This window comes from Aedes albopictus, chromosome 3 (genome assembly GCF_035046485.1).
Source record: "Aedes albopictus strain Foshan chromosome 3, AalbF5, whole genome shotgun sequence".
NCBI classification, from domain to species: domain Eukaryota; kingdom Metazoa; phylum Arthropoda; class Insecta; order Diptera; family Culicidae; genus Aedes; species Aedes albopictus.
In genome coordinates, this window is record NC_085138.1 from 91,496,483 (window position 1) to 91,516,912 (window position 20,430).

General features: G+C 36.6%; 2 protein-coding genes across 4 annotated transcripts in view; one reads left to right on the top strand and one right to left on the bottom strand.

Annotated features, from left to right (window-relative positions):
- LOC115266799 (pseudouridine kinase-like) overlaps positions 1–20,430 on the top strand; it is a 123,225-nt gene that overhangs the window by 84,645 nt on the left and 18,150 nt on the right. The window lies entirely within an intron of this gene.
- Positions 12,217–20,430, bottom strand: part of LOC109423719 (uncharacterized) — a 29,543-nt gene continuing 21,329 nt past the window's right edge. For all 3 annotated transcript variants that reach the window (XM_029873345.2, XM_019698727.3, XM_019698718.3), the window contains exons 3-4: positions 13,426–13,553; positions 12,217–13,365 (exon numbers count right to left, since the gene is read on the bottom strand). In XM_029873345.2, the coding sequence (XP_029729205.1) occupies positions 13,099–13,365; positions 13,426–13,553 (395 nt within the window). In that variant the 3' untranslated portion in view covers positions 12,217–13,098. The remainder of the gene's footprint in view (positions 13,366–13,425; positions 13,554–20,430) is intronic.

Below are 20,430 nucleotides of genomic sequence, written 5' to 3' on the forward strand. Positions count from 1 at the left end.
GATGTCAAAAATCGTTATTTGCAGATGACACAGGAATCTCAGCCAAGGGGCGAAGTTTGCGTGTCATTTGTAGTAGATTGCAAAAAAGTTTAGATATTTTTTCTTCTTATTTGCAAAAATGGAAGATTTCTCCAAATGCTTCCAAAACTCAACTTATCATATTCCCACATAAGCCAAGAGCTCTTTATTTGAAACCCTCAAGTAGACATGTTGTCACTATGAGGGAAACTCCAATAAATTGGTCGGAAGAAGTTAAGTATCTAGGGCTCTTACTAGATAAAAACTTAACTTTTAAAAACCACATAGAAAGCATTCAAACTAAGTGCAATAAATACATTAAGTGTTTATACCCACTTATTAATAGAAAATCAAAACTTTGTCGCAAAAACAAATTTTTGATTTATAAACAAATTTTTAGACCGGCCATGTTGTACGCTGTCCCAATATGGTCGAGCTGTTGCAATACCAGAAAGAAGCAACTTCAGAGGATTCAAAATAAAATTTTGAAAATGATTCTGATGTTGCCTCCTTGGTATAGCACTAATGAGTTGCATCAAATTTCTAATATTGAAACATTGGAACAGATGTCAACTAAAATCATTGCCAACTTTCGTCAAAAATCGTTGCAGTCTTCTATTGCTACGATTAGCTCTTTGTATAATTAGTTTAAGGTGGGTTAGGGTTAGGATAAGTTGAAAAAAAAATGTATTTCTGACACGCAGGTGAAAAATAAAGCCTGCAAAAAATCTTAACTGCTACAGCAAATGAAATGTAATATGTTATTAATTAGTATTGATAATAGCTTAAATTTATTTCACCAAATTAGGATGAAAGTGTGTTATAATACACAGAACACCTAGATTAAGTTGAAGAATGTAAAAATTGATTGAGATACTAATAAAGATTATTAAAAAAAAAAAAAAAAAAAAAAAAAAAAAAAAAAAAAAAAAAAAAAAAAAAAAAGAATTTTTTGAATGGGGCATACAGATAACTAATTTGAAGTCTTTAACAATTGTAAATATGCACATTTTATTCAAGTAGTTTAGTTATTATAGTTTTGATTAGTTTGAAGATTACTCTTTTTACCTACAGGGACCCAAAAATACAAGAAAAATGTGCTAGAAATCGGAATTGAATTTTACGAAGTTCAGTACCGATATGGAAGTAAAATGAGCATTATGAAAACGTGTCTGATATCCTGATAACCACAGGATCAAACATAGATGTTTACTTAGTTTAAGGTAGCAGCTGAAATTCAGGGTCCCCATTTATGCTAATTAAGATCATGTCACATGTCACATGTCACGTCAAAACCGTAATAATAAATTTTTAGTTAGTTTTTCGATTATTTTTGCTCTCGTTAAAAAAATAAGTGCAATCGACGTATTCCAACTATTTCATCCAGTATTTCTTTCCAAGTATTCTTTGAAGGGTTTCTGCGGGCAAGATAAATACTTACCTTGCTTTTGGGTATATATTTTACGATTCATCTAGCAGTTACTTCTAACCCAATCAACCAGTGATCGTGTAAGATGATGCAGTATAAGATGTTAAAGTGGAGGCGATATGCGTACATTTTACATGCGCCTAAATGGAGGCATGCACGCATATGGCCTCCACTTTATCATCTTATGCAACATCTTATACGATTACTGATTGTCTGGGAAGACTTCTACAAAAAATCCTCTAAGATTCAGAACTTTTCTCAGGGATTGCTCCAGAAATTCTTCTACTAATTCATTTAGGAATACTTACAATGATTCTTTCAGGAACTCCTCCAAGCATTTCTTCAGGAACATTTCAAGAAATTCTTTTATTTAATTTTGTTAATTATGTTATGTTTAATTTCTTCAAGCATTTGTTCAGGAATACCTCTTCGGATTCCTTCATAAAGTCCTTCAAGGAATCCTTCATATGAACCTTAAGGAATTTCTCCTAGGATTCCTTTAGAGATTTCTCCAAGAAGGAATCTTGCAGGAGTACCTCATGGAAATATCTTTCATGAATTTCAGAAATCATGCTTGGAGCCTTACCTGAATGGATCCTTGTGAGATTTTCTAAAGGAAATTGGGAGTTTTGGAGGAATTCCCAAAGGAATCCTTGTAGAAATGTTTGCAGAATTTTTTTGGAGGAATTTCTGGAGGAACCTTTGAAGAATGAATCATCTAGATGAATTCCAAGATGTATTCGGAAAGAATCATGCATATGGGGTTGATATTGGAGGTATCTTTGACGAGATTGCTGAAGAATTACTACAGAACTATGAAGTAGTACTAGAAGTACTAGGAGTACTTTGAGGATCTACGTAAAGGATTGCTGTAGGAATTTTGGAAGCAAAGGGATTTTTGGAAGAATTTATAATGAAATGCCTAGATTTTTTTCTCGAAACTAATGGCGATTTTTTACGAAATTGATGGCGGAAACCTCAGAGAATTTCTCTCAATTTTTTTGGAGCAAATACAACAAGAACAATCCAACAAGAACAACCAACAAGTCTACCATCGCAAAACGATCAAGTGCTATAGGAACACCAGAATAGAAGTGATAGTGATACTATAAATTTAATCACAGTATATCCACCCCCATAAATTTATGTTCCCTATGATAGGCCGAGGTGCAACCCTTTCAAGACCGACATTTTTAAGATTAGAAAATCCTTTTTTAACTTGTTGATTTAGTGTCGAGCCTTGAAAAAGATCCTATAAGGGATCGAAACGTCGGCGAAGATTCTATAAAAATCAACGCAACTTGTTGTGACTGATAGCCAGATCCCCAGAGAAATATCCAAACATCCCGAAAATCGAAAATCACCAACAATGTACCACATAAAATACAATTTGCTCCATAAAAAAATTGAAAATTCTCCACAACTGTAAATTTGTACCACTAAAGCAGTGCAATGAAAAGCAATTCAGCCCTGTCGAATTAAATTAGGAGAATATGCTATCTATGGACGATTTTCAATTTTTTTTTTGTTATGGGTAACATTGCACATTTTCATGGAACATATGTTCATTCTTTATGGATCGCTTTTTGATTTTCTATGGAGTGTTTCTATTTGTTTGTGGGTGCAATAAATAGGCTGCCATTCTTGAACGAATTGTGAAAGAGGACTTGAACAAATCGCCTGAGGAATCTTTGAACTATTTCCTACAGCAATTATTAGAGGAATTTCTGATGAAATCCAAGCAGGTATAACTAAAGAAATGCTTGATCAAATTCAAAAGAAATCCTTGAAAGGACTTCAAGAATTTTTGTCTGCATTTTTTCACTGCTTTTGTTTTCGTTTGAAAAAAAAAACCCTGGAAATTACTTTAAGAAACTTCAACACCCTTCTGGAAACTTCTTTGCCAATTCCTACGGGCGTTGATTAGTTAACTCATTTGGCATTTAATTTGGCAATTCATTCGACGAGTTTCCTGTAGCTTACCTGACAAAACCTATCGAATTACCTTTTACGGAGTTTTTTCGGCAAATTCTTTGGAAATCCTTTTTGCAATTTTAATTGAACTTGCTTCGAAAACTCCTATAAGATTATTTTGGGGTTTTCTTGGAAACTATTTCGGTATTTCCTTTGGATTTTACTTTGGTAACTCTTTTGGAAATTCCTCAGCAATAAAAATAAAAATGATTTAGGTTATTATTTTTGTAAAATCAATCAAATTTTTTTGAAATTCTTTGGGCAATTGCTTTAGAAATTTATCAGGCAACTCCTACGGGATTTCAGCAATTTCATTGAAAATTTCACCGGCAGACCCTTTGCTAATATACCTGACAATTGCTTTTGTAATTCTTTCAATAGTTCCTTCAGAAATTCATTCGTCAGGTACTTTGAAAATTTATTGGTCTATTCGTTAGTAAATTTAAGTGGTATTTTTTTTTAACTTTTCCGGTAATTCTTCAGGAAATTCCTTTGGTTTTCCTCTGGATTTTTTTATAATTCCTAACAGAACTCTGACTGTTATTACTCTTGAAGTTCTATGAGATACACTCTGGCTGTTAGGACGGTGTCTGCAGTTGGTTACCCTAAATAATACTTCACACAGAATAGAATACATTGTTAAAATAGAAAGGGTTTGAGAGTAAAAGCAAACTGAAATGGTAGTACGTATTATTATAGTGAAAAGGAAAACAGAACTGTTTGTAAGAATTTAGGAGGTTTGAAACCGAAATAGTTGGGCGGACAGATACACTAAAGATTGTAAGTGAAATTAGGCATAACATTAGAAAAGAAAGAATTTAAATAAATATATTTTCAGTTTAAGCTGACACAAAAGCTGACTTTAGATCAGCTCTGAAAATCAGTATCGATTGAACCGCCGCAACACTGGCGAATTAAAAAAAAATCCAAGAATTTACAACGGAGCGGCCAGAGAAGTTCACAAACAATTTCCTAAAAATTGCTGAAAATATTTTAAGAAATTTCAATGGAATTTCTTGGAGGAATTTCTGTGAGAGTTCTTGAAAAAATTCTTATATTTTTTTTTGAATTTCTAAAGGAGGAGTTCCGGAATCCTAAAATGGCTTCCGCCTGGGATTGGGATCACACACGGGCAGGCCAGTGAAGTGAATTGTTAGACAAAAGAGGCACAAAGCAAGCAACAAAGAAGGCGCGACGATTACTCTTTATCCCTACTGGTAACAGATAATGAGATGATCTCGAAAAATTTTGTTGCAGACAAAACGGAAGCTGAATTTGTTGCATACTTTTCAACTCGTGAATAATCAATTATTACTAACCCAAAGTCGAAACTGTTTGATGATCTTCAGCAGAGTTACAGTGTTTACCGACTTGAAGTTACCGTTCGAAAATCGCAATGCAAGGCTTAAAAATTCCTAAACTCGTGATGTACGATGTTTATCCTATTATTTTCAAGTTGGGACAAACTTATGTCGCATTAGGTGGATTGTCGCAAAAAATACAGGTTGCGACATTGTCATTATTGTTGCGCGATGGTTGAATTTTGATTCACTGGGCAGGACACTAGCGGAGCCGCGGCTAGCCGGTCACTATCGGCGGAACTGGCACCACAAGATTACACCACACAAAAACTATTACTTTTGTTCACTTTATTAGGCTTTTGAAAAAAGAACTTTGTTTCTCGAAGATTCGATTCTAATTGACTTATTTATTGTGATACATTCTAGTTTTACCCTACGTTATTTAAAATATTTCGATTTGAATTTGCTATTAAACGGTACAACAAATTTGCAATATTTCATAATGCTACCAACTAAACTTACAGCGCGGTTACTGTAGCGTACCTGTTTTCGACAGCTAACAGTTTGAGAACTGTCATGGCTTATTGGAGGAACTTCTGAAGCATTTCTATCAAAAACACTCAAAGCATCCCCCGGAGCAATTCCGATAGAATTTCTTGTAGGAATTTCTTTAAAAAAAAATCGAAAACATCTTGCAGGAGTAATTATATAAAAACATGAAGACATCCTTGCATGAAAGAATTCCCGAAAGGTTTCTTGTACAAAATTCTTTGTAAAATACCTGGGGAAATCCATTTAAGACTGAAATCAATTTAGGAAATTCTAAGAGAGTACATTAATAAATTCTGCACGAATCTTTGGAGAAATCACAAAAGAAATTATTGGATGAACTATTAAAGATATCTTTACAAAAATTCCAGAATTTCGTCGAAAAAAAATTCAAGATTTTTTGTACCCCATAAATTTTTTTTTGAGAACTTTAGGCCCCGTGGGGGACTACTTAGCCTTGAGATACGGACTTCAAATTTTGACATGATGGTTTTTTTAGCTAAAACGATCGTTTTGCAATATTGAACTTTTAACATTTCCAACTTTTGCAAAAATAGGGACGACCTAATGTTGAGCCTACCAGGAAATCTCAGAGAATTTTTTTAAACGATTTTTTGGAGGAATTTCTAGAGGAATCGTAAATAAATCATGGTGAAATTCTGTCTGAAATTCTTGATGAAAATTTTGAATGATTTTTCAAAAGGTTTCTCAATACAGTTTTGAAGGAATCTTATTAAAAATCGCAATAGAAGTTTTTAGAAGAGCTCACTGAGAAATGCTAGCAAAAATTCCTGAAGGAATCCTTGGAAAAACTTCTGAAGTTGATGGATATAAGAATTCGTTGAGTAATTTCAGAAGGATTTTTCGAAAGAATTCCTACAGAAGTTCCACTGAGAATTATCTTAGAGGAACTTCTGTGGGAATTTTCTGTAGGAGTTAAAAAAAATATTATCCAATGGCTACTTTGGAAATTTGCTGGACGAATTCTAGAATGAAAACTAAAAAAGCCTTAAAGAAACTTCTTTGAATTAAAAAAAAAAGCGTTACAGTTATTTGGAGGAATTCCTGAAGGAATTCTTATTAAATCTTAAAATGAACGCCGAGATGAATTATGAATGCTTGAGGAAATGACAAGATAAATTCTTTGAGGAATCTCTGAAAGAGTTATGTGAGGGAATAATTGAGAACTCCTTGAAGAATCTATGCATAAATACTGGAAGAAACCATGGATGAATGTTAGAAGAAATTCTAAAAGGACTTCTTTTCCTCTGGTGGAATTCAAATGTAATTTCTTGGTTTAAAAAAAAACATTGAAGAATTGTTTTTTGTAGTTTTTTTTTCTGGAATTTCTTAAGAATTCTATGGATGATCTTCTAGATGAATCCTCAGACATATTATTGATAGAATCAAATGTTTCGAGAAACACGCGATGACGCCTTTGCAAGAATCTTTTGGAATACTCCGAAGTACTTTTGAAAACATCCTCGAAGACAACACCTTAAGAATTCCTGAAGGAGTACTTGAAGGAATACGCAATGATACCCATGCATTAACCACTTACAAGATTCTTGATGACAAGTTATTCTTCAAGAAAGATTTTTTAAAGAAAACGGTAAAGCAATCTTTGAAGGGATTCCTAAAGAATTACTTGGTGGAATTCCTAAATATATTGTTAACTAATTAGAGAACTTTTCGCACTGGGCCACCAAATTCCTAGCTATATCACTGCGGTGGGCGTAAAGTGGGTGGCACCGTGTATAACGTATTCAGACTGTAGTTATATAACTTAAATTAGTATCTCATGTTTTGGTTGATAGTTTACTATGTAGGCACAGAGAAACAGACGTAACACTTAGAACAAATTAAATTTAAAATCTCATCTCGAAATCACCCAATGCTAGTCATGCCGTGTTTGGACAAGCCACCACTAGATGGCGGTAGTGAGCAAACGTCAAAGAGAAGCAAACACGATGCCAGCGCCGCGACTGGTCAATTGACCAACTACCGAATATTTGAATCAACCGTAAAAAGGTATTCGATGGGAAGCGAGTAGTAGTGTGACGTATGTTTCTCTGTGATGTGTACTCCCGATCAAAAGTTTGGGGTCACCCCCTCAAAAACATGTCATTTCTTCAGGTCCATGTCTTCGCCAATTTGCGTCCGATTTCAAAACCCTAGGTCTCATTAAAATATAAATATGTTAAAAATATTACGTAAAGTTAACACATTTCACCACATTTCAAAAAACGAGGCAACTTTACGTTAAGTTTTAGTATGTCAATTTCAACAAATATGTGTGGTTCAATGTCTATGCAGTAAGTATCATTCATTATGTTTCAAATAAGCCAAGAAGAATTAAAATTGAATGAAAGATGACAAAGATATCAACAAATCACTTTTCCATGTTTTACGATAGTGACCCCAAACTTTTGGCTGATACATCATATTGAGGGGCGACCCCAAACTTTTGGTCGATGACATGAAGAGTTAATTTACTCAATAACTTTTTTTTCTAGACTTTTTAGCTAAGTTTTGTAAAAAGCAGTTGAAAGCTAATAGAAAATGGGTCATAATACCGCTCTCATCTTAAAATTTGGTCGACCCAATTTCCAGCGACACTGCCGTAAGTTTATATTCATTTTTTAGAAAATTTGGCAACTTTGGATTAAGTTTGCATACAAATTTTTTGAAAAAGTTTCTTTCAAATCATGTTCAAAGTTTCTTTGACTTATTATCTTTTGAATGAAACCTAGGGTTTTGAAATCAGACGCAAATTGACGGAGATGTTTTTGAGGGGGTGACCCCAAACTTTTGTTCGGGAGTGTATGTGGGTTTTATAGTGTTATTCTGGGCACTATCAAAGTTACATCGAAAAGATAATTTGTTTTTGACTACATGAAAAATGATAAACCACTCAAAAATTCAATTTTATTCGATCTCTCAATTACAATTTAGAATTACGTACAAAAGTCATAAGTTCATAAGTCATAACATAACGCTGGGGGGAAGAACATTCCCGGTAGAAATCCCTGAAGGATTCCTGGGAGGATTTACTAAAGGAATTCTGAGAGGCATATCTGGTACAATTCTTAGGGAATCTCAGCTGAAAGCTTGATAGGAATCCCTGAAATAATTACAGAAGAAATCCCGGGAGGAATTGCCGTATTAATCCCGAGCGAGGATCCCGGCTCGTAGAAAGAATTGCAATTGGATTCCCTGAATATGTTTCGATTAAACACTTTGAAAGTATACTAAAATGAATCTGTGAAGTAATTCCAGCAGTAATCCATGAAAGGACGGTGGTTAAAATTTTGGAAAAAATCCTTTCAAGATTTTCTAAAGCAATTCTGGTAGTTATTCCTGAAGGAATCCCGTAAAGAATACCTGATGAAATCCTTAGAGAGATCGTGACAGGAATGCCGGCCAGAAGCTGAGCAGGTATTCCTGTAAGAACCGTAGAAGATGTCTCCATGATCTAGGATTGTCTAAAAAAATCTCGGAAGAAATCTATATTTTTCCATATTTTTTTCGGGAGAAATCCCTTAAGGAATCACAGCAGGAGTCCTGGAAGGAATCTTTGAAGGAATTCCAGCACAAATCACTGAAGGAATGCAGAAAAGAATAACTAAAAAAATCCTTTCAGGATTTTCTAAAGCAAAAATCCCTGAAGACAATTCCGGAGCAATCCGTACAGCAATCTCGGAAGTAATATCTGAAGGAATCCCGGGAATAAACCTGGGAAGATCCTCGAAAGGAATGCCTGAAGAAATCCTGGAAAGAATTCCTGAATTCTTCCCCCTGCTCTCTAGCCTCTACCTTATTGTCTTCTTTGCCCTCTATTCCAACCCTCTATCCTACGCTCTATCATAACCTTCAACCCTACCATCTGCCCTACCCTCTACTCTATACTTTGCCATAACCACTGTCCTATCCTTTACCGTACCCTCTAGTCTATATTGTGCTTAATCGCACCGTCTACCCTACTCTCAACCTTAACCTTAACCGTCAACCCTACTCTCTATCCTACCTTCTACCCTATCCTTTACCCTAACCTTCTACTCCACTTCCTCTACTCTATCCTTCATCCAAACCCTCTACCCCACCGTCTGCTCCACCGTTTGCCCTACCCACTACTCTACCATCTACCATGACCCTCTACCCCTTTCCCTTATCTTGGATTTGGTCCGCCATCTTGGATTTCAAAATGGCGTCGGATATTCATTTTTGAGTTTTACTCATGAATCCCGATCGAAAGATACCCATATTGCATGGTATCATAGCTCAAACTACCATTGCGTGGCCGCCATCTTGGGTATGGTCCACCGTCTTGTATTTCAAAATGGCGTTAAATATCGATTTTTGGCTTCTACTCATCAAGCCCGATCGATAGATACCCATATTGCATGGTATCATAGCTCAAACTACCATTCCATGGCCGCCATCTTCGATATGGTCTACCATCTTGGATTTCAAAATGGCGTCGGATATTCATTTTTGAGTTCTACTTATGAAGCCCGATCGATAGATACCCATATTGCAGAGTATCCGAAGCTGCATTGCCGTTAAAAAGGATATATTCTGGAGTTTTGGCTGCCTTCTTGGGACCTAAGCCGCCATCTTGAATTCCAATACCCCCACTACCACCTCCACATCCTAAGGAATGTGTATCCCAAATTTGATTGAAATTTCTTGACGCATTCCAGAGTTATGCCGGAACATTCATACATATATACATACGTTCATACATATCAACATACAAATCATCGACTTTTGTATGTATTGATTAACAACTCTGCCCGAGAAATGAACTATAAATTTTTAACCATTGTCAAGATTCCAAAGAAATATGTTTTTTTTTCACATTGGCAATGAAACTTATAGATTGTGACAATATGTAATCTTTGCAGCGTCGTTTACGCCACCTAGTGAACCAGTGACAAACTATATTATCCACTATAAGCAAGGTATGGGTGTGGAGAACATCTTCTCTGAAGAAAATATTCTAAAAAATTGCATAATTCTGGAGATATTCACATCAAAAGGACTGTCCTATAAATAGGACGCTGGGCGGATACGGGTTAATCTAAAGAAAGGCTTTGTCTTAAATGGGGCAGAATAAGAGTAACATTAATGAAAACAGTGTTAGTAGTTTGAGGTCTGGTACAGAAGTGATATTTATTCTCTGTTTATCTAATGTCACCATCAACACAGTCTACTACATCTCTCCTTAACTTTAATTCAAGTTTAGTAATATTGTGAGCATAAATCATTCAAACTTAAGTTCCTTATGACTACTAAAATATTCTGTGTATTTAGTGTTAACATTAGTTTTGAGTAAATCGCAAATTCATAGGATATACTATTCCAGACAATTTTGTGATGGTTTTCGCATTCCCGTTCGTTACCCAGTGGTAGTAATCTTTGAATCTTAGAATAGATAGAAGAATCCGCCAACAGCAGGGAACTATTCTTGAAATTCGATCATGGTATCCACAGCGACTTCCAGAAATTTTTCGTTCGATCATCCACAATCTGCAATCTTTCAGTCCTCCATATTTGGGTGGTCGTCTACTTTCATCCAAATGTGGTTGGAATTAAATATGCACTTGTTTATTTATAAATATAAAGCCATTTCTATACTTAACTCCAAATACCTTCCTCTCCTCCTTTTCAACAGATAGTATAACCTACCATTATTGAATTTCTTTTTTATGTTGACTATATAACAGCATATTCACTTCAAGCAGCTACACTGAACGGCGGCTTGCGGTAATGACCACCATGAAAATGTTTTCAAATTTACCATGGCAAAACGTGATGATCGACCAACAAACGCTTCTTGTGTGCGTTTTGTTTTCTTCCATATCAACCGGTTCGATGGCCGAGTGGAAGCGTGCGAGCCTGGTGATCTCAAGGTTCTTGGTTCGAATCCGGTTGCCAACAGGAACTTTTTTTAATTGTAAATCGGGTCCATGGTAAAATTGAAAATATTATTCTGTTGAATTGAAACGAAACTCAGTATGCACAAATTTAGTGGCGTCGTGTATTTAAATTGACCCTCAGAATAGTAATTTCAACTGCAAGCCGTCTTTCAGTGTATGATGTAAACTATGCAATTTGTTAATTCTAAAATCAAACTCAAATAAGTGTTATTTAAATTTTAAAAATATTAATGTGCTGGATTGAATATAAATAATCTTCTTAGAGCACGTAGTAGACCGGAAATCCAAATAATCTCAGGCGAATCTTCGGCCTTTTTCATTTCATACTGAAACGTGAAGTTTTCTTTGCATGTCCCTTTACCATAGATGGACTGAAGTCTTACTTCCTACATCTCATGGTGTACTAGACTGCCAAATGGACTAAGACGGATCTCCTACATCTGATCTTTTTATTGCAGACTGAAACATTCCGTTTCCTTTGCGTATATCCCTTTATCATAGATGGACTGAAATCTCATTTCCTACATCTCATGATAGGCTGACCTGCCACATGGACTGAGACGGACTCCTACATTTGGTCTTTTCTCAAGCAGACTGAAACAAATTGTTTCCTTTGCGTATCCCTTTACCATAGATGGACTTAAGCCTAGCTTCCTACATCTCATGGTAGACTGGACTACCAAATGGACTGAGACGGATCTCCTACATCTGGTTTTTTTATTGCAGACTGAAACATGTTTCCTTTGCATATATCCCTTTACCATACATGGACTGAAGTCATACTTCCTACATTTCATGATAGACTGGACTGAGACGGACTTCTACATTTGTTTTTTTTTTGTCACCATCAACATACCCTACTACAAATACCAAGAAGTTGTTACACGGGAAAAGTATATCATCAAATGAAGAAAAGTAAGATTTAGGACAAATTATGGGACTATGGGAAAACGAATCGAAGATTGATTCATGGAATTTCTTTCAAAATAATGCAAACACAACGTACTTCTAAAAAAATATTTATTATTTCGAATGTTTTCGTTCATTAGTTTCTACAATAATAGAAAATCTTCTATTTCTTACATTAGTCTAACCTACATATCTAAACGCGCACTCCGAACCACACAGGGCAGATCAGCGCACATTAAAATATACCGAAAATTATGAACCAATTGCAATTTCGTTTTGTTCTGACCGATTCAGAATTTGCTTAGCTGGATTTCTTAAGAGTCGATATATCCACGTCATCGATAGATGATCAACTACGATTAGTTATTATCTTATTCAAGGCAGCAATTATTGATGTCAGTTGTGCATCAAAACAATTAAAAGAAAGTAAAACGAAGAAAAAGGAAAACATAAAATCATAAACTAAAATGGAAGAACTTAAAAAACTGGTGTGTTCTAGTAGACATTCGATTTTTGTTTCGCGATGTTCAAGTACTTTTCAGTATAAATGAATGAATTGAACCAGGTATGGTGTTAAGTGAACTGCTTAACAGTTGTGGACACTGCATAAATTTGGCATTCTTCATCAGGATGAAACTATTGCATGATAGCTCACGTAAAAAGATGGAATGTTTAGTTTAAAAAGATATCTACATTGAAAGGCAAATTAAAATTTCTCACTTACTAATGAACGTGTAAACTTAGAGATTCTAATTACGGACGGATTCGTGGCTTTTGATTATGTACGATCCCATTTACTCTTAGAGAAAAATAAACGTACTGTCTTTGATGGAATGTTGTAAAAAGTTCGTATTTACAGATTCTTCAAATTTAAAAGGCATACTCTTGCGATTGTACTGTTAACTTTCTGCTTCCAAAACGGCTGTGTGCGTACTTCGATTTCGTCGTTTCATTTCGAACAGTCTGATAAACCCTTCTAAGCCTTCGACTCGCTATCAATCTGGAATCGGGTTTGCGATTCTTTCAGCTGCCGTCGCTTTCGGCTTTGAACGTGCGCTTCGGCAAGGAACAGCGACGCTGCCACACCACAAGCCACGGCTCCGATGCAGGCCAGGATGAAGGACCACCCGAACCAATTGTTGGCATGTTCCGGCATCCATTTGTCCTTGTTGCCGAAAATGGCAAACACGACGACGCCGATGCCGCCGCAAACTCCTGAGGCTAGCGTTACGTAGCCCATGGTCTGAAAGGGGATTGAAACATTAGTGGCATGACTATATTCTACAGAACTGTTATGTCTTACCCTAATCAACTTCAGGAAGAATTTCTGATCCGGTCCAGCGCACAGGAAGAAGAACAGCACCATTATCATGGACAGTATAATACCGATAGTGCAAAGCGTGTAGAAAAACTGTGTGGCTATCATGAATGCTGCAAATAGAAAAAAAAAAACGATAAAAAATGTTAATCGTGAGAAACACCATCGCAAGATAAAACAAACATGCCGCCGTCCGTCGATCGGAGGCGTTAGATCATAAAAATGGTCACATGAAACACCGGCATTTTCCCGCCCGGCGGCGCTACGAATCCGAATGAGAAACGGAAGCATTGTGGAATTATTTTGTCAAAGCTGCTGCTGGCCATTTGAATGCAGTATGGCGGTGGCGGCGGCGGCGGTAGTGAAGTCTTCCGACTGTTGTGACACCACCATCCGAAGCTAATGGCAGCTTTTATGCCATGTGACACGAAAGGTTGTGCACGGCATCCACAAAAATGGGAGGAAAAAAATATGATTAGCTAAACAGATTGCGACACGCAAATGCACCGACCGACGATGAAAGGTAACCCTCAATAAATGCATACATAGTATAGCTAGAAGAATAGCACAAGTGTAACCATTCATTACGCGCGACGAAGGTGCGGCTTGCATTGCTTCAATTCATGGGAAATGCTGACTTAAAGAATATTGTTAAGTCGAAGTCTTTCCTATCTTTGCTCTAGCGTAGAGTACATACAGTAAACGTTCGATAAACACAATATTTTTGCGCTTCACTCATCGAATGAAATTTGGTTACTGTGAGGGGCTGTCCATTTATTATGTAAGAAAATTTATGCGATTTTTCGACACCCTTTTCACCCCTTTTAAGATTTTTTGTATGGCGTGTATAAGACCTTACGTATTTAATGGACAGTCCCTAACAACTGACAGATGTCAAAAAAAACTGTTAATTTCTGCAGAATGCAGAAGCGCAAGCATAACACCGCTTCCTTGTTGACATTTAATTTTGACGAAAAGCGGTAGGATAACTGGAAAGTTGTTGCACTTAGTGAACTTCCAATTTAAATAAAAGCATTGCAGGTCAAGTGAGCAAACGTCTACCATATTGCCCTCCATCCGAAGTTTGGCTCAAGGCAGATTAGAATATTATGACATTTATAACGAAAACTGTTCATTCAGGAAAATATAACAGTAGATTCTGCAAGATTTTTTCATCAATTTCATTCATGAACCTCTCCTATGATTCCGGTTGGCACATCATTACATCAATTGCATCATTTCAATTACATCTAGCAGAAAGTCCTTCTAGAGCCATAACATATCTGGATACATCAGGACTGCATAAATAGACCAAGACTTCCCTTGGTCTAACGAGCTTCCGAAGTTACAGAAAAACTAATAAATGCATAGAGTATAGCGTCTGCGTCATGACTTAGCCGTGTCCAGACACCAATTTGAGCTCGTTCCATACTACTAGCAGCACCATAACTATAACTAAAAACTATGTTGCTATCAATATCTAATGTAGCTATTCGGAATCATAATTTTTCAAATACCTCAACGTATACATTCGTACATTGGGTAATTTTTTGGTAAAATTAGGAAAAAATCCACAGCTCAGGTGAGACTTGAGCTCACGACCCTTACACGCTAGACAAGTGCTTTACCAACTAAGCTAACGAGCTAATTAACAATAGGGTATTTTAGTTCTATAAGGCAATTCAAATTCCATGGATCTATGTACGTCTTCTTACCCTAAACCACAAATATAATCATCTCCCTTGTACATAAGAACGAAAAGCGAGTGCGATTTGCTTATTGTTGAAACTGTTTGCCTATCGTATTTGGAAAAGATAGTATTCTATCATTTCTATCATATCTAATAGGGTTTCTATATTCAATGAAAACAGAACTGATATGACCGTTCACGTATAGACTAAACGTTTAAACGTTCATTGGACAACTAAACGTTTTAAATTCGTTCAACAGTTATCTGTAAAAAACATCGTTAATTTCCGCTATCCAGTAATCTCATCACCAAACTAAGGTGGCTCCCAAAAGAGGAGTATTGAATGACAAAATGTATTGTGTACACATGCAAAGTAGGGCCCATATAGCCGAGGCGGTAAACGCACGGGTATTCAGCATGACCATGCTGAGGGTGACGGGTTCGATTCCCGGTCGGTCCAGGATCTTTTCGTAAAGGAAATTTCCTTGACTTCCTTAGGCATAGAGTATCTTCGTGTCTGCCACACGATATACACATGCAAAATGGTCATTGGCAGAGGAAGCTCTCAGTTAATAACTGTGGAAGTGCTCATAGAACACTAAGCTGAGAAGCAGGCTTTGTCCCAGTGAGGACGTTACGCCAAGAAGAAGAAGAAGAAGAACACATGGAAAGTAATATTTGGCCGTGGAAGCTCTCAGTTGATAACTGTGTAAAGGTTCATTCTAAGCTGTAAAGAATACTTTGACCCATTTGGGACGTTACGTCAAGTAAAAGAAGACGAAGACTACTGCAAAACGAGCTACGAGTATCATGGCTGATAAACTTTACTGAATGCTACTATTTTTTGTCAAAAGGAGCAACCAGAGAGCCTTTAGGGTTGTTGACATCAGCCGTATTGATTCCATCTTATTGAATTTCGTTCAACTTCTTTGGGCAGAAAAGAAGTTTATTGAGATAATGACTTCAGAAGCTATCCATATTTGATAATTCAATTTTTTTTTTCAAATGTTTACACTCATTGCACAATTATGGGTCACTCAAGGAACAACCATTTCATAATATGAATCGTTTTTCATACAAAAATAACACTTTCATTCTTTTTTATTTTATATTCTCATCATTGAAAACCCTCTTTATTGTTTTAAATAAAAATCTCCTTGTAAAATTCACTTTAGGCGGTGAAAATTACTAAAATGTTGGTGAATAATGAAAACCACAATAATGGGTCAAAATTGGCTGTGTAACAATTATGGGACAATTTGTTGCCTATTATGGGTCACTTAAGAGAAATCGGCTCAAAAATAATGTTTTGTCTATTTTTTCAATGAATGATCACTTATTCTCGATAGATCAACTATAGTAGAATCTAAAACTGGTCTCAAACCTCTTAACGAAGCGTGTTTTCACGATTTGGAATCAATTTTTCAAAATTGGGTCAAAATCTCCAACACAACCACCGATAAACGCCTAAAAGTATGCAATGCCCATGTACGCAGAACTGTCAATATTATGCTGCACAAAAAGTGACCCATAAGTGGGATTTTCGGTGTTCCTTGGCACAATAATGAGTCACTTAAATTTTGCCAGAAATAAGCTTTAATTGGCTGTAGTCCAGGGCTTGGCTGAATGAATAAGTGAACATGAACATACAATTATCGTTCCCAAAAACGTTCGTGAGTATACATGCCTCACGAGGAATAAATTTTACGGCACCCCGTGAATATTGATTCCTAACTGAACAGAGCAGCAGTGAACGAACCGAACGACGAACGAAAAATACAACACAAAGAAGTTGAAGATTGCTTGTCCCATGCCACAATGCTGCTGAGCTGCACCTATTTATTGAAAACGACGGCGTCGAATATTCTGGTGCGTGTTTGTTTATCGCCGTGAAGCAACACATGCGTTCTCGCTCTTACATGTGGCTTGGATATATCTGTCTCTGTTGCTGATAGTGTGTACGTTTGGTTCGTTCATTTCGCAACAAGCAAAGGAGAGTGGAACTGGCATTCCTCGCTTCGGCCAGCCCCGACGAGTGATAAACATTCATCGCCGCGGTTGGTCGTGAATATACTTCAGCATGAGGCATTCGCACCCACCGGTGGACTTGAGTGTTGTTTAGTTGCTTCTGCCGTTCTTCGTGAGGCAAGCGATGTGCGATGGTGTGCAGTCCAGGAGAGCGAACGAAAAATGTGATTCAAAGCAGCGTGAAAACTAGCAATTCGTTCGAATGAATCTTCCAAGCTCTGCTGCAGTCACATGAATTTCTACATTTAGAACGTTAATTATACTTTTTTTCTGGTGACGATACCATTTCGCACATGAAAATTACTGAAGCTCGCTTTTACAGAGCTTACGAAAGCAGCGCACGCACTGTCCGATATTCACAATCGAAGCGTTACTTTGACAGCTAGTTTTGCGCCGAACAAAAATATATTGAAAATATGTATGTTTTGATGTATAAGCCCGTGTGCGTTACGTATAGTGACACAAAACAAATCAACTTATGTGCGAAAAATAATAATAGTGGAAAGTGACTAATAATTGTGTGTGACCCATAATTGTGCAATGAGTGTATGCACTTTGCGAAGATGTCCAAACAACCTCAATTACCGAATGCACATGTTCGCTCATTTGACTTTTGAGCGGAGCCGTGTTATCTAGTGGGGCATGGAAACGAGCTAAGAAATGCTACGTCATTTATGGACGCTCCCTTACGCCCCCTATGGAAAGCAACTCGCTCAAAAGTCAAAACAGCGAACTCGTGCAAAGGTCCATAGGGCGATTCAGGTGAATTTTTTACAATTCCTCAGATACGACTTGGATTTTGATTCATATTTTCCATCGATTTTTTTTTCATTTACAGGTTGAAAAGTTCAAACAATTAAACCAAAGCGTATTTTTAACGAATTGTTTAATAATTTATCTCAAAACCCAAAAACCTTGTCCAAGAGTTCTTTTAACTTTTGCATCATGTCAGAATCTAACATTTTACTCGATGGTACCTAGGTTTTCAAACTTGTAAGACAGAGTGTCTACTAAACTATACAAAGATCTACCTGGGGAGATTTTTGTGGTAAAATCCTTTAAGAGTTTTTTTTTTATCAGTAGAACTCATATAGGGTAATTCGCCAATTGTTGAACACTACCCAAATGTTGAACAGTTTCTGAAAATTTTATTATAAATCTAAAGTAATTTTAGCTCAACATAAACGTATGATGTAGATGCGTATACATGTGTGTCACGATATTGCTCCAATTAAGTTGCAAAATTATACGCATTTTACGTCAAAAATATTGATTGAAATTTTTGTAACGCTACTGACACGAAAACTGCACAATTCTTAAGATAAATTTTAAGAAATTGTTGTTACGAAATAAGCTTTTCTTGCAAATCGACCACAAATATCAAAGTTACACCATAGGTACAAAAACATTATTTAAAATCACATTTTCATTGTAATTTCATTTGAAAAAAATATTTTTCTTATCACACCTTCATTATGCATCTAGGATCCAATTGTTGAACACTAGCACAACCTACGATGTTAGCATGACTGCCAGACTAGCTTTTTCACTTTACCTAACTGCGCATATCAAGGGGTTTCAAAGGCGTTCCAGGGATGTTCCAGGGGAGTTCCAGCGGCCTTCAAGAAGGTTCCGGTGGTTTTCATTGGGTTTCAAGAGTGTCCCAGATGTGTTCAAGAGGGATTCAGAGTGTTAAAGGGGGTCCCAGGAGTATTTCAAGGCATTACATGAGGTTCAGGAGCAACTCACGGGTTTTCAAGGGATTTCAGGGTCGTTCTATGAGTGTTCTTGGGGGTTGAGTGGGTCTCATGGGCTTCCAGGAGTGTTTCAGGGGCTTTTAAAGGCGTACTTTTCTTCTGTCGTTTTCGCTTCTAATCAAATATTTTCAACCATTTTTGCATCTAGTCATGTTTAAAAAGATTTCAGTCCACTAAAGCTCTCTTTAAATAAGCGGTCACTTGTCATTTGAATGAATTGTCACTAGCTGGGACCAGCTGGACACAAAACACGAAAAACCCGGAAAAAAAATCCGCCAGAGTGAAACAATATCGGATGTCGGTTCAAAGTCGCATCAAATTTTATCAAATGTTGGACCACTGTTGTACCCATATCGGGTAACTGATAGGTTTATGTCGGGTTATACGTCATCAATCAACAAAACTTTAACCGTTCAACAATTAGCGAGCACCGTCCAACGTTAGGATGAGCCAGCGTTCAACATTTGGGTTACAGACTTCCCATACAAATGTACTATTTTCTCTTAGAAAATGGAATTTAAGGGAATACAAATTCAATGGGCAGTATAAGGAATAAGTACATCTAGACATTCACTGGATATTTTCCAACTAAAGTGGAAATATGCACGGAAAAACAAACGAAAACCAAAATGCAAGTACGAACCGTTCAACAATTGGCGAATTACCCTAAAAACTGCTGGTGGAACATCTTCGAAAGATTAATTTACTTATGAAATTCGATAAAAAAAAAACGCGGTCGTTCTTTTGATCGACAGATCTTATGGCGACAGTTTTGAAATAAGTATTTCTAACAAATCTTCGAGAAATTGTTTAAAAAGTTAAAGATTAATTAATTTTGCCTGGAATTCCGAAAAAAATATCTCTGTTAACGAAATTTTGTGAGTTTGCCGGGAGTGATATTTGTCTAAAATTGGTGCAAAAGTTTCACCAGTAATTGTTTTGGAAAGACTGAATTTAGATTACTTTTTTTATTTTCTTAAAAAAAAACTATCATTATATGAATTCGACTATTGCTGCTTCACGAATTGATCCAGAAAATATTCAAATCGCCTTGTTGCAAACTTCAGTAGAAATCTTGTCGAAAAATTAATCAAAAATTTTGCAATAAATTCTTCAAAAAGTTGCACGAAAAAGTTGGGGCAGAGATTATTTCGGCAATTATTCTTCCAAATTTTCTGATTAAAACTCTTCTCAAGGAAAGTGTGTGGTATATGTCTGACAGTAAGCATCTCTCAGTGTGTTTAGAGTCTTATCCCCCAATATGTCAACAGACAACTGATAACGCATGCACATTCCCCACCCAGGGTAACGCCCACGCTATCGATTGACAGCTGCTGACGACATCACAGCAGGCCACGACTCTTCCTCTTTCTTTGGTCAGCGTTCGACCACGTCGGACGTGCAGTGTATCTGGTCGCTGCGCTGGGCGATTCTCATCGAGAACCATCAGCTAAATTCCCACAATGGCAATCCTGCCAGGCTTTATTGCGATTTTTTTGCAATAAACTCCAACAT